Source organism: Durio zibethinus, chromosome 12, assembly GCF_047325235.1.
Source record: "Durio zibethinus cultivar Kanyao isolate XHJ-2024 chromosome 12, ASM4732523v1, whole genome shotgun sequence".
Classification (NCBI taxonomy): Eukaryota; Viridiplantae; Streptophyta; class Magnoliopsida; order Malvales; family Malvaceae; genus Durio; species Durio zibethinus.
This window is the reverse complement of record NC_143173.1, coordinates 22,547,960-22,562,874: the sequence shown is the minus strand read 5'-3', so window position 1 is coordinate 22,562,874 and position 14,915 is coordinate 22,547,960. Positions and strand designations below refer to the sequence as shown.

General features: G+C 34.8%; 2 protein-coding genes across 3 annotated transcripts; one reads left to right on the top strand and one right to left on the bottom strand.

Moving 5' to 3' along the window:
* The first annotated feature begins 529 nt into the window (after positions 1-529).
* Positions 530-6,914, top strand: LOC111297325 (uncharacterized). 2 transcript variants are annotated; one of them, XM_022892042.2, is made up of 9 exons: positions 530-749; positions 2,619-3,871; positions 3,968-4,094; positions 4,161-4,259; positions 4,402-4,611; positions 4,723-4,896; positions 5,606-5,806; positions 5,924-6,037; positions 6,446-6,914. In XM_022892042.2, the coding sequence occupies exons 2-9, from the start codon at positions 2,790-2,792 to the stop codon at positions 6,785-6,787; spliced, it is 2,349 nt and encodes a 782-aa protein (XP_022747777.2). In that variant the 5' UTR covers positions 530-749; positions 2,619-2,789; the 3' UTR covers positions 6,788-6,914. The 2 variants fall into 2 exon arrangements, with proteins under 2 accessions (XP_022747777.2, XP_022747776.2); XM_022892041.2 differs by having other exon boundaries at positions 3,968-4,259.
* Positions 6,915-13,321: 6,407 nt separating this feature from the next.
* LOC111297774 (uncharacterized) lies at positions 13,322-14,818 on the bottom strand. The gene has a single exon (XM_089741689.1). The coding sequence runs from the start codon at positions 14,472-14,474 to the stop codon at positions 13,596-13,598; it is 879 nt and encodes a 292-aa protein (XP_089597815.1). The 5' UTR covers positions 14,475-14,818; the 3' UTR covers positions 13,322-13,595.
* Positions 14,819-14,915: the final 97 nt, after the last annotated feature.

Genomic DNA, 14,915 nt, shown 5'->3' with positions numbered 1-14,915 from the left:
TCGATTGTTGCCTAAATTATTTTTTTAGCAATCGATTGTTACAAACCAAACAATCGGTTGCAATTTTGATGAAATTTGTAAAAAGGAGTTATTAATTCAGTAAATTTAGTTATTAATTTTAAACAAAAAATGGATTAAATTAGTTGATAAATATTTTTTAAGTGATCATTATTCAATACTATATAAACAAATGATTTATTTAATTAATTAAAATTTATTTTCTTCAATAAAAAAATTTAAGTTTAAATTTCGTCAATAATTATTTATTAAAATCATTTTAAATAACAATTTATAATTATTTATATTAAATTATTAAATACAATATATATTATTTTAATATAAAAAATTAAATAATTTATCTATCTTTAAATTTTTCGCAACTAGCTTAATATGGCAGCTTAGATATTCTAATATATCTTACTAGAATTATATGTGAATGTGACTTAATTTTATAATATTTTAATATGATTATAATTTTTAATTTTAAAAATAATAAAAATAAATTCGTCAAAACCGTGAACCGGCAACTGATCACTCTTCCCCACCGACAACTCCCCTTGCTTCTTCTTCCTCTTCCGTACAATATAAACAGAGCGGGCACTCACTCCACTCGGTCTCGACTCAGCGCCCGAGAGAAAAAAGCGCAAAGTAACTTCATTTCATTGCAAGAAACTTAAAACCAAAAGTTTCATAGATTGTCTGAAACTTACTTTTCATTCGGTCATCGAAGAACCCAAAACAAAGCTTTGGTAAGTTCGAAGCTGTTTTATTTTGTTTTTTTGCTGTTATTTTCCTTCGTTTTTAATGGTCTTTCTCGTTGCCTTTTTTGCATTACAGTTTTTTTTGTCGTTTTGTCGTTACTTCTTCTTCTCCTTCTTCAACGTCTTTCTTCTGTTAGTAGCTGAGAACATTGGCAACACGTAAAAGTCGAAAACTGCATTTTCTCTGTTTTCTTTGCATTGAGAAATGGTCTGAATACTTTTATCTTGTCTTTCTGTGTTTGAATTTTCATTGTCCAAATAAATATTTCTCTTTCTAATCTCTTCGTTTATTTTGTCTGCTCTGTTTCGCTTCCAATTTCAAGGTTTTTTTTTGTTTTTTCCCGTAGTATATGTTTGAATTATTTGTTGATCTTTAGATGTTTGAAGTTTTTCAAATGGTGGCTGCTTAGCTGCAATTATCAAATGTTTGCTCTGTTTTTTGTTAAACAAAGAAAAAACAAGTCTGAGGAGATGAATTTCGATCAACTTTGGTGTGGTTTGGGTTCTATATTCGTAGTTGATTAAGATCTATGATAGTAAGAGAAAACTATGTCGTTTTAATCATGTATATTGACGATTTTGAATAGTAAAAAAAAAAAAAAGAGCTATGTCCATTTCAATCATGAAATCTTGAAAGCCTCCGCCATGGGTCAGACAAGAGAGATTGCGACTGAAGAGTAAAGTTAGCTTAGTTGCTCATCTGCGTTTGTTCGTCCACTTTGTTGCGTATATGTTTTTTTTTTTTTCCTTTATTGGATTATAGTTCCAGTGTCATGTACAACACTGTCTTTTTATGATTCCTTTTGTAGGCTATCTTTTACTTAGTTGATAATATTATATACCAAGGAAATTTCTTTTGAAAAATGCTTCATTAACCTTTATGAATTCCTTTTGGGTCATTTCAAATCGTGGTTTTGATGAAGAAAAAACGTTTAACTTTTTTGTACTGCTGGAAATAGATGGCAAGAACGTCTTGGTGTTTTTTCTTCTCTGATTTGAATTTTGGGTTTGATGCATCATTATCTTGGAATAGAAGAATATGGGTATCATAGTAAAGAGGTATTGGAAAATGCATAATTTTTTCTGATTTAGACATTTTTTGAGTGCCACAGAGCAGGGGATATTACCTTTTAGAATTGTTTTAACACTTAACTTTATGGGCCGATGTTATTTATCCCTTATTTTTATCTACAGTTATGCAATGGTGAATTTAACCATTAATTTTGAGCTGTAAGTTTTTATCATTAATATTAGTTGTGAAAAACACATCTTTAAAAGGTTTTAAAAAGGAAATTTAAACGAATTTTCCTTTGCTTGAGGTTGATAAAATCTAACTTATAATTTTTCTGGTTGTTTCCCTTGAGGTTAGTCTGTAAATTCTTCTGCCTAAAATTTTACTAGTTTCTTTATTGCTATAATTTGTGTGGCTGATGTTTCATGGTTGACAAGAAGCTTGTGGAATTTGAACTTTACAGAATCTATAACTCTAATAATTTGGCCCATGCTGTAGGCATCATATTGTTGAATGGATTGCATGTTCTGCGCATTGTTATTGGTTTCCTCTCTGTTGCCTGCTTTTCATCTTCCTGCTCTTGCTGCCTGTGTTTTTAAACTTAAACTCTGATTGGATGCAGGGCTGGGTAAGTGAGACGATGTTGAATTAATATTCTTAGTTTCATAAGATTATTATCTGTTACTTTCTATGTGCTCTTAGAGCAGTCCGCCATTTTTTGGTGTCCAATACCATGAATAAATAAAGCACATGTATGTTTTTTGCTTGGTGAAGTGCAGCTGATTTAGCTAATATCAAGTGACAGATAAGTCCATAGTGATGACCCTGGCTACTCTTTTATGCAGAGGCACTCAAGTGAGAAAAGGGATAGAAGAAGATTGTTCTGCCCCTTGAATGAGGAGTAGGTCACTTCATGACATTCAATTAACGAGTTTTGGTAGGAATATCAGTTGCTGTTTTCTCCCTTATCACAGCTTCTTCATTAATTGTAGTTAAAAAGTGAATTGACTTCAAGTATGAAAGAGACTGGCAAGAGGAAAAATTTAGCTAATGTCCAATCAAAGCGCTCTGGAATAAGTGAAAGGAGAAACAATAAACCACAAAAAGAGAATGGTGGAAAAACTTTGAGGGCTAAAGAAACTGAATCCAAAGCTTTAAAAGCTAGATCAGACACTACTTCTTTAGTATGTGATTCAAATGCGGGCTCTGAGCCCACTGAAGTTTATGAAAACGTGGTTTTACATTATGTGGATGATGTTAACAGGTCTGAAGAAACATATCAAGATCCAAAAGTTAATGCAATGACAACTAAAGTAAAAAAGGATGAAATTTTAGATGATCACTCCGGTGATCTGGAGGGAGAAACAAGTCAGGGAAAGGAAGAAGAATCAGATTCTGAGACGATAAAAGATTCAGCATCATCTCAAGGAGATTCCTTGACAGCTGAGGATGAGAAACAAGAGAGTGTTTCCGGAGTTTCCAATAACAACCTCTCAGATAGCTTTTCCCATGGTTCCAGAATGGGATCTGAGCGTGAAACTAATAAATTGCACTCAAAGGTATTGAATAGTACTCCTCAGAAATCTACAAAATCTAATGGAGGGCTTCCTAAGGATGCTACCAGTAGTTCCTTAGAAAAAAATTCCAAAACCTTGAAAGTTTCTCCTAAACCTCCATCTGAGTCTTTAGAAGGATCTAATGACAAGCATGCTGAAGAGGTAAAAGAAATTGCTGTTTTGGATGAGACATCAAATGGCACTCAAATTTTTGGAAGTGACAATGAGCCTGTTGATGCCGAAGACAAATTTCAAGTTGCAGATGAGGCTGCTTTAAGTGAAAAGATAGAAGAGATGGAGACAAGAATTGAGAAACTTGAAGCAGAGTTGAGAGAAGTAGCTGCCTTGGAAATTTCTCTTTATTCTGTTGTTCCAGAGCATGGGAGTTCAGCACATAAAGTGCACACACCTGCTCGACGCCTTTCTAGACTCTATATACATGCTTGCAAACATTGGACACAAAACAGGCGATCCACAATTGCTAAAAACACAGTCTCTGGGCTCATTTTGATTGCGAAATCTTGTGGTAATGACGTTTCAAGGTACGTAAATTATAATCAGATGTTATTTTGAGAGTGCTTCAGAATGTTGCCATTTACAGTTGACAGCTGAATAATTTTCTGCTTTTGTATTTTAAGGTTAACCTTCTGGTTATCAAACATCATAGTGCTGAGGGACATCATTTCTCAAGCATTTGGCAATTCATGCAACTCAAGTCCACATACACGGCTTGCTGAGTTCAATGGCAGTAACAAAAGCAGTGAAGTAAAGTCTACAACTCTAAAATGGAAAGGTGGTGGTGGTATTAAACAAGTTAATGGTTTTGTGCAGCTTGTTGATGATTGGCAAGAGACAGGAACCTTCACATCTGCACTAGAAAAAGTGGAATCTTGGATATTCTTTCGAATAGTTGAGTCAGTATGGTGGCAGGTGAATGGTTGAACTTGTCAAATTTATTAATAAAGGAACAGTGTTATTCAAAACATGGTGGCGATCTAATTGATACATTTCGGTTTTGTGGTCTCTAAATTACAAATAAGAGAAGGAATTTCATGTATGTTCCTCATTTCAGGCTCTTACTCCTTATATGCAACCTCCTCTTGAGGGTTCATCTGTCAGCAAAACAAGTGGAAAGATGTTGGGGCCAGCCTTGGGTGACCAACAGCAGGGAAGTTTTTCTATCGACCTATGGAAAAATGCTTTCCAAGATGCTTTGCAACGAATTTGTCCTGTTAGAGCAGGAGGTCATGCGTGTGGTTGCTTGCCAATTATAACAAGAATGGTATGTACTTATACGTGTTTGCCCTCTGCAAATTTTAAACAGTAGGACAGTGAATCTTGATTTTTTTTTCTTCTCTTTTTTCTGGAGAGCTAATTAATGTATCTTCTTTAGGTTATGGAACAGTGTGTTGCAAGGTTAGATGTAGCAATGTTCAATGCTATTCTTCGGGAGTCAGCCCATGAGATCCCAACAGATCCTGTATCTGATCCTATTGTAGATTCAAAGGTTCTGCCAATACCAGCTGGAGATCTTAGCTTTGGATCTGGTGCTCAGTTAAAAAATTCTGTATGTATTATGTTAGTAAACTTGTTTTCTTGATTTCCATGGTATATCCAGTTGGGTGCCAGTTCTTTCGCCAAGCTTCTTATGTTACAAGAGGCAATTAATGTTGTAAATCTAAATAATTCATGCACTCTTTATATTGATTCTGTGGTTCTCATTTTTCACTGAAACATTGCCTCGGAGAGATTTGCATTACCCAGTTGGTAGCTGGTCCTGTGGTATACTGCTATGGTTTACATATAGCGGTAGCTGTGATAAAGTATGCTTCATTCTCTGGAAAAGTATGGTGTAGAAAATGTCAAAATATTTTCAGGTAGATGTTTAGCTAGTTTGATTAAACGGGACATGATATGGCAGATGCATTACCAATGGAAAGATCTAAGCAGCTGAGAAAATGTATATAAAAGGGCATTTTATGTATGCTGAGAAATATTTTGCCAATTAAAATATCTAAAGATGCTGCATGACATGACTTCTTACATTCTTTTTAGGAAGTCCTCAATTTATGCTATATATGATACTTCTATGTATTTTTTTGGTGAAGCAATACTAACTGTTGGAATGGTTTCCGTCTGCTCCCTGATTGCAATCAAAGATGGATAAAATAATTGGGGATTTCAGTATCTCCCCCAATCGACGTAACACATTTCATATTAGTTTTTATATGGAAAAATTATATGCCAGTTCTTATAGAGGGATGCTTATTTTGCAGGTTGGTAATTGGTCTAGTTGGCTGACTGATATGTTTGGCATGGATAGCGATGATGTTTTAAAAGAAGACCAGCACAACAGTCAAGATGATTTCAGACAAAACGGAGATGACAAATGTAAATCCTTCCTTTTTCTTAATGCCCTGAGTGATCTTCTAATGCTTCCGAAGGACATGTTAATGGACTGTTCAATCAGAAAGGAGGTTGATTTCTAATTAAAGCCTTGCCATATTATGAACCTATTAGTAACTTATTTTTCTGGTGTCTTTGATGGTGGTTCCTCCCTAACTTTTTTGACTATTTTATTTTCATGGCCTTAGGTGTGCCAACCAATAGGTCTTCCGTTGGTTAAGCGCATTCTCTGCAACTTCACTCCTGACGAATTTTGTCCTGATCCTATTCCAGGAGCAATACTGGAAGCCCTGAATGCTGAGGTATGACTGGTTCAGGGTTTTCTTGTTCAACACATTTATTCATCAGACTTTTTAGTAACTATTTGGTAACCTTTTCTGGAAATGCTAGTTGCTGAAACTGCTTTAAACCTTATCTGTGGTCCATCTCACAACTTGCTCCTTACTTGTTTTTTGGCTTTGGGGTTTACCTTGCTAGTAAGTCCATAAAGTTGATGATAACTGTTAAACTTTATAGGTGGGGGGGGGGGGGGGGGATGGAGGTAAGTCGATCTATCTGAATAATAATTAAATGCCATGTGACTCAATTCTCAATCTTGGCTTTGCATATGCTATTTGTGTGTCATGTGTTGTTAGACTTAATCTTGCCTTTAACCGGCAAAACAGAGAAAAGTTGCCTGGTTTTTAATTTATGGTTCTTTCATTTATTAGAGTATTGTTGAGCGGAGATTATCAGGGGAGTCGGCTAGAAGTTTCCCTTATACAGCTGCCCCTGTTGTCTATAGTCCATTCTCAGCAGATGTCACAGAAAAAATTGGGGAGGCAAGAGGGAAGCCGAAGCTATGTAGGAAAGCATCAGTGGTACAGAGGAAAGGATATACCAGTGATGAGGAACTGGAGGAATTGAATTCCCCACTAACATCAATAATGGAGAAATTGCCATTATCTCCAACAATTGTTGAGAATGGATGTCTAAATGGAAAACATGAGCATCAAGGCTATAGTGTCGTAAACGCAAGATACGAACTCCTCCGGGAGGTATGGTCTGCGTGAGTGTTTTAAGTTAGTTCTTTGTGTATATTCTTGTATGGTTAATTCAGTTATTGGAATTATAAACCCAGAAGTTTAATATTTTCTCCCATTTTTGCATTCAATAAAACTCGTTCCTTTTGCTGTTTTATCTCTTATGTTGGTTCACCTATCAAACTGGATTCTTCATCAATGTAGTGCAAAGATTCAACGAACGAGTTTGCGAGCATGTTCTCTTAAAAAGGGCACTGGATTCTCTGAAAAACAGAAAAGAAACATACACTCCTAAACATGATTAACATTTCAATAAGCATAATCTCATCCATCAGTTCTTTTCCTCTTTCAAGCTTAATACTGCAATTATTTGCCGGACATGGCATCGCAATTGCATAAGATAAAAGTCAGCTATTTGGAGTTCATTATTAGGTTTACAAAAACTTTATAATCGAAGACCCCATTTGTATTTTGGTTCAGCCATAAACCTTACTATACAACTAGAGGCACAAGGGTCAGAGTTCATGAAGTACTTGCAAGCAACTGGAAAGAAGATCCTGTTCACCATTTTCAGTATCTCCTGGGACTGGGTTTTCCACCACAGCAGCTCCCTTATCTGCGAATTTGTCACCATGGCCTCCTGTAGCATTATTCTTAATCTCCATTGGGCTTGTTGTTTGAAAATTATTACGGTTCTGATGCAGGTTCTGGGTGGTAACATCGTCAGTCGGGTTCAAGTTAAAAGAATCCTGTTCCAGAAAGCCTAACAGGCTCTGAAAGGTCTCACACTGCTGCATTTCTTGGATTCCGTCTGATAATTCATTATTGAAATTATCGTATGCTGATGCCACTGCTGAACAACCTTCCATAGCCCCATTAGCTGGAAATAATCCTCCCTTGTAGTTACCAGTAAACTCTCTGTCAGTTTCCAAACAATTTCCCAAGCCAATCACCGCATGATTTTCCCGAAACTCTAGAGGGTTTTGATCATAACCTTGCATAAAGGGGAAGCTGGAATTTTGATGCTGGTTCTCGGGGGCAGGTAAGTCCCGTGGGAATCCAAAAGGCTGCGTTGCTTGAATCCCCTTCTCTAATCGACCAGTGTAATTATTCTCACCACTCCCTGAAATTGTAAACTGTCCATCCGGATCCACATTACAAGGAAAGTCCTCATTGAAGTTAAAGTTTCGATTTCCATCAGTGCTCATATCAATTCCAAAGCTGTTGGATCCCTGAATTAGAGTGGGATTAATCTGAAACCCTTCAGGATTCTGGAAGCCAAGGAGAAGAGAGGAGTTAACAATTCGGTTCAGGTCCTGGTTGGAATGGTCTAAATTCTGCTGATGCTGCAAGTTAGGATGATCTTCTGGAGCGAGTAGGTTTTGAAACTCTTCAGAGGACATTGATAGTAGGTCCAGATCAGGGCTGCCTGAATCATCTTCTTCAAGATATACAAAAGAAATTTTCCCATTGGCATTTGTTTTCTTTCTAATAACATCGTCCACCGAAGACTCCGGCAATTGCTTAGAAGCTCCCTTGCCAATTGGTAGTTTTGCACTTTGAAGAATGCTTATCAGATCATACTCATATATATCAAAATTGGTAATAGCGTTTGTACCTTTGAGCCTAATGGCTGCAACATCATAAGCCCTAGCTGCTTCCTCTTCAGTGTCTGTTTAAATATTGAAAAAAAATAAGTACAAGACATTTGAACCTTAAAAATTGAAACCACTAACAAAAAATTTCTAGCTAGATTTAGTTTCACAATTGTTTAATTTATAAAGTAATTTTCTACAAGTAATTCACTTTCAGAATGCCATATCTAAAGTTCTATTCTCAGGGATTTGTTCCCTTCTTTTATTCCAACTTATAAGCAATTAATTGTTTGTTAAAGTATCTTAATCTGTTTTGGTAATTGAAATTATTAGGATTTGAATCCTAACCATAGGAACTAAGAACCTAGCACTCTACCCAACAAACTGACCTGTTGGCCAAAGGTGTCTTAATAATTATAATCATTATATCATTTTTTTTATCAAATAATGAAATGAGTTAATTCGTTCCATAAGAAAAGAAATAATTAAGTTGGGATTAGTCCTTACCAAATGTTCCTAGGTAAATTCCTCTAATCTCTTTCCCTTTTCCAATTCTTGCTTGCCATTTCTTCAAATCTGAGTTCCTGCTGAGTGATTTCTCATGAGAGAGGAAAAAAGAAGAATAGAATAGGTGAGGAGGAGGAGGGGATATATATATATATATATATGTATATATATATTTATATATTATTACCTGGAGACTCCACGATAATTCGAAACACCCTTTGCAAAGCCTTTGCTTTTTCTGAAATTAGGTGAAGTTTAAAGCCATGACACAAAAACCAAAAAGAGTTTCAAGTCACAATGAATTCCAGAATATGATGAATCAATTCATTTTTAGTAATGGATCATTGAGCACAAAGGAAAATGAGCAAACCTTTCGATTCACTTCCAAGAATATAATGCCAATTGAAATAATTTCAAGTAACTTGAAACTTACCTTCTTATGTTGCGAAAATATTCTTCTTTCGAATAAAACTGCATCTCTTCCAAATCCTTCTTATAGTCACTCATCTAGAGATACATGAAGAAATTTTAGTTTCTAATTAAGCATTCATTAATCGATCAAACCTGTAAAATAGATGCTGTGAAAGGAAGCATACTGGGAAATTTAGCATCGCGAATTTGCCCCATAACTTGAGAGCAGCTAAATCATAAGCCCTTGCTGCAGACTCTTCATTATCATATCCACCTGTCAAACCAAATGAAGTTTCAAAAATCTTGTCTCCAAAAACAATAGTACTTCTTCCATTGGGAAAGAAGATCTTTTCATGCTAGCATAATACTCCAATTGTCCTTCATTTTTGCAGGAAGTGCATAAGCTTTGAAAGGAAAACATGTTTGAACACCAGTGACTGATGCAGGATTTTTTTTTTTAATATATATAAAAACTGCCTACGAATTTATCAGTTTTGTCGATGAAAAGGGTTTTTGTGGAAAATTTTTGGAGTTTTCATGGAAAAATTTTACTTCAAAATTTCTTATTTTCTAATCTTTGGATGTCCGTGGACACCCTACTTCAAAGCATGGATCCGCCTTTGTTGCACTCATGCTTTTGAGTAGGGTACTCAACATATCTTCCCCTCACACCTCAGAACTTTTTTCCTTCATTTGTGCATGCCGGATTGGAGATGTAGGAAGATTAAAAGCCTGAATAAGGCGTAGATGAATTGTTTCAAGAAGAAGCTGAGGAACCACCTTTTTTTGTTGGGATTTACATGTTAAATAAGTTAAAAAGTGGCATTGAATGATCGATCACTCACCTATATAAACTGCAAAGTATAGAAGGACGAGGAAAAAGAACAAAAGGGTCAGTAATTAATTAGATGGTGATAACCAGGAAAAAAAAAATACAAACCAGAAAAACAGAACAGAAAACTAGATAATTTGAGTGACCTGTCTTTGGTTTTAGTCTTGGATCACTGTTATCCCACAAATATGTCTCATATCGACCAGTGTATCTGCATCAAATTCGATGTCATCCTTCGATTTCAATCATATATAAAATACTTGAATACGTATGCATTAACTTAAATAACATGGATTGAATGAGACCTGCTTACTCCCCGGTAAGTTGAGAGGCTAGAAGTCCGCTGCTCCGGCCTTGGCTGACGCCTTCTCTTACATTCGTTACTCGTATTTTCATTATTTCCACCAGATTTCTGAGTACCGTTATCCTTATCACTGCCAAGGAATTTGTTCAGTTGATGATCAAATACACACAAAACTTAAATACATCATTAAGAAGATTGAATAATGTGATATCTAACCTTGTTTCTTCTGCTTGTTTTTGCTTCTTTGTTCTATTTCTAGGCTTCCTTTTGACACTGCTGGATTTGATATTGCTTGCTTCACCACTTCCAATACTCATTTCCTTGGCATTTTGCTCCACAGGAGTGAAAGAGTTTGTCATCTCTTGAGACATACTACAAGGGAATTGATGGGGATTTTGAAGTAGCAATGCAGTTCCATGCTGCAAACGATACTGATCAGGCAATGTGGCTGGAATTTGGTTCACTTGAAGAAGATTGCTAAGCAAACCAGAGCTTTCATGAGCATCAGGAGAGTAATTTGGCTGGGCCATATTTGGGAACAGACCATGGTTTTGGAGCAATAAGTTATCCAAAGTACCATTCATGGATATTGTATTAGAATCTTCAAACTGTGGAACTAACTGAGTTTTCAGAGGAATGGACATTGGGCTGAAGCTGGGAAGATGCAGGTTTTCATCAAAGTTTGGTGAACTCATGTTAATAGATGGGAGAATTATCCTGCAAAATATGAAAATCAACAATAATCAGAGAAATTTTGAATAATTGAAAAATAAAAAAATGTAACAAATAAGAAGTATTATCATCCCTAGAGGATACAATTGATTAACCCCTCAGCCATCCTTGCATAAATTAAACATGTTTGGGATCTTTACTCATTAGTAACAATTTTCCCTTTCTATGTTTAAAAATAAGAAATATATGCATGTAGTTTTAAATTTGATCATAAGACTCAAAATTTTTATTTAAAGATTATTTATCTATGTTCAAATTTCTAGCACCTACAATCACTCTTGTATCCCATGTTATTGCAAAAAAAAAAAAAAGTATTAAAAAAGAAAAGAGTCAAACTTACAGATTAATAGATGACAACACACCATGTAGTATTAAAGAGGAGGCAAACAGTTCAATAAATTTCACTACATAAAATTTTTTATCTATAATAAACAAAAAAAATCTAATAAAATCTACGTGGCATTCAAAATTTATATAATTACTATCATAACGGTTTGCTAAAATACCATCTTAAAGATTGTCATGTAACGAACATTCTAAAATGATAATTAAGCAATATTTAAATTGTTTTACGGCGTGAAATATGTTTAAAATATATACATACAAACATTTTTACTATCACTATATAACGATTATACTTGATATTTTCATCCACAAGAATACAATGATTAAAAATATTCTACAACTCACCAAATGAATATACATAGAGATATAGATTTGGGCATCAAGAAAATTTACAACTAACCAAGGAAGAAATATATAGTTTTTGACCATCACTATATCACGATTATACTTTGGTATTTTCATCTACAAGAATATAATGATTAAAAATATTCTACAACTCACTCACATGAATATTCGTAGAGATATAGATTTGGGCATCAAGAAAATTTACAACTAACCGAGGAAGAAATATAATATGTCAAACGCCAACGCTTGAAGGCAATGAAACATGCATGGCCAACTCTCTTTAAATAATGAAAATAATTAAACAACCCTGGAAATTATTTGACCTCAAAGCATGATATACAAATAGTTGAAAATTGAAATGTTTTCCCCATCTAAATGTGATTTTTAAGCAATTTGGTCACTCGAATTTAAAACTCGAATGTTGAAGAATCATGTCATAGTGATTATCACCAGCACTGGTTTCTTCGATGAAGAAACAAGAAAAACTAGAATTAAATTAAAAAAAAAAGACGAATAGGGCCTTGAAAACAAAACGTTAGAAAACATGAAAATGAAATTCCAAGAGAGAGAGAGGGAGAGAGAGTCAATAGTAAAAAGTAAAGAATAAATCACTTTCTTATAAATGGGACAAGGAACCGATGATCCTTATTCAAACTGACCTGATTATATCTCAATGGAACTAACTTTAAATCCAAATTAAAAATCCCAAAATCTAAGAATTGTTTTTGCATGATTTTGCTTCACCAATAGCAACCTGAGAAAAATCTTTTCCTTTCCACATTTGAGTGAACAAAAAAAGTAAAAACAGGAAATTTGGTGAATGAAATGGCAAATTTATGATGATAATATTTAGGGTTTTACTAGCCATATATAGTTGTATGCAATAAATTCAGCAATGTTCAACTTATTTTGGCCATGTGAATGGAAGTATGGGTTCCACGGTATTGTAAACTTACGTTTTAATTTACGTCAAATCATGTATTACTACGTATAAAATTAAAGCTGCCCAATTTCATTGCATTTGAGATTTTTGTATCCACGTTTTTTTTTTTTTTCCAGGAAAGGTTTCTTACCTTATTATGCCAAATTTTGTAGCTAATGTCCTGTTTATCAGTTGCATGCTTACATTTGCTGTGCCATTTACCTAATTCCTTAGTTGGAAAAAATGTATTGCCCTTATGGGGTTGCTGCACTATGACGCCATTTTAATTCCTAAAACTCTGGTTCGATGGAATTCAGAAAATCTAATTTATATATTTGTATTATGTAAAATATTAACTATTCATATATTTATATAATAATTTATACGAAAATTATTATATTATAATTTGTATCGATATAAAAATATAAAATATTTTTTTTGAGTTTATCAAATCCACATATGATTTTTTCAAAAATTTTAAATTATGTTACTTTTTTTTTGTATTGTATTGTTCTTGTGTAATATTTTAAATTCTCAAATTTAGAATTTTGTGAAAAAAGTAGCTTTCAATTGTAATGTGAGGTGTATTTGGATAGTAACATATAGTGCAGATGAAGTCACTGCCCTTTTTTTTTTTTAAAGTGAAATATAACTTCATTACTGAAGTAACAGTTTTATCATAATCAACAAGTGCATATAAGCTTTCTAGTAGCTCATCTACAAATTATACTGCCCCATTTCGTCGTAACGCCATCTTTGCAAGATGATGGGACACAGCATTCGCTTCACGTCTAGCAAACATACACTTTCACTTAGTAAAGTTTTGCAAAGAGGATTTGACTTCGTCAATGATGTGTCCAACTAAAGCTGTTATTATCTATCTGAACTTGCTCCAACTGAGCAGCCATTGATATCGAATCTTGCAATACCCCAAAGAACCTATTGGTTTCAGCTCTGACGGGCATAACTTTTGGCAAAGACCATAATCCATTAGGGAAATCACCAGAAAATCCGTTGTTTTGAACTTGAAAAATCTCAAGGTTCAAGCACTCAGAAATGGAATTTAGTTTTGAACCATTGAAGAAATTTGTATGGAGACTGAGGAATTTAAGGCCTTTTCCATCGCAACTAACACTTGGAAATGACCCAAAGAGCTTGTTCTCTGAGATGTCAAAAGACACCAAGTTCTTGAGAGAAGAGCCTAGCATTTGTGGAAGCTTACCAGTCAGATTGTTCTGAGAAAGGTCCAAAGTGGTCATACTTTGTAAACTCACAAAAGATACAGTGATTTCGCCAAGAAAACCAGACCTTTGCAAAAAGAGCTGCTCAAGCTTCTCGAGCTTCCCAATGTCACTAGGAATATCACTCACCAAGTAAGCATTTTGAGACAAATCAAGTACAACAAGCTCAATAAAATTGCCAAAAACAAAAGGAACACTACCTGAGAGCAAGTTGCTTCCTAAGTTGAGCACCTGAAGATGTACCAATGACCCAATAGAATCAGGCACCTCCCCTTCGATATGATTTTTGCTCAAGTCAAGAACTTTCAAGGCATCAAACTGAGAAATTTGATCTGGGATAGTACCCCAAATGAGATTGTTACTAAGATTCAAAGTCTCCAAAGAACTACACTGAGAAAGGTGTAGTGGGATAGGCTGATTAAAAAGGCTATCAGCAAGGTCAAAATGAGACAAATATGGTAGTTCACATATTGAAGATGACATTTCACCAGAAAGATTCAAGCTTTGAAGATTATGGAAGATACATAGAGTGAAGGAGTAGGAATGCAAGTAATACCAGTCCAGTTACAGTAATGAACAGCCTAAGAATTTGACCAACTAGAAAGAGAGTACTTTGGGTCATGAACGAAAGCCTTAAAATTAAGAAAGGCATCAGCTTCAGTTGAAGTTGAACAAAACATGAAGAATGTAAAGCTGAGGGAAAGAAGAAAAGAGTATATGCAGGCTGTAGCCGTTGAAGGGGGGCTGAAGGAGCTTGGTTTGGTTGTTTTCAGTGAGTTCTGTATAATCTGTGAAGTGAGACAGAGTATAACTCAGAGAAATGGATTGCGAAGATGTTGATTGGCTCGCGGATAACTATTTAACCTTGAAAAAAGGTCGTACTTTTTTTCTTTTGATGAAGCTGAAAAGGAAAAACAAAAGATC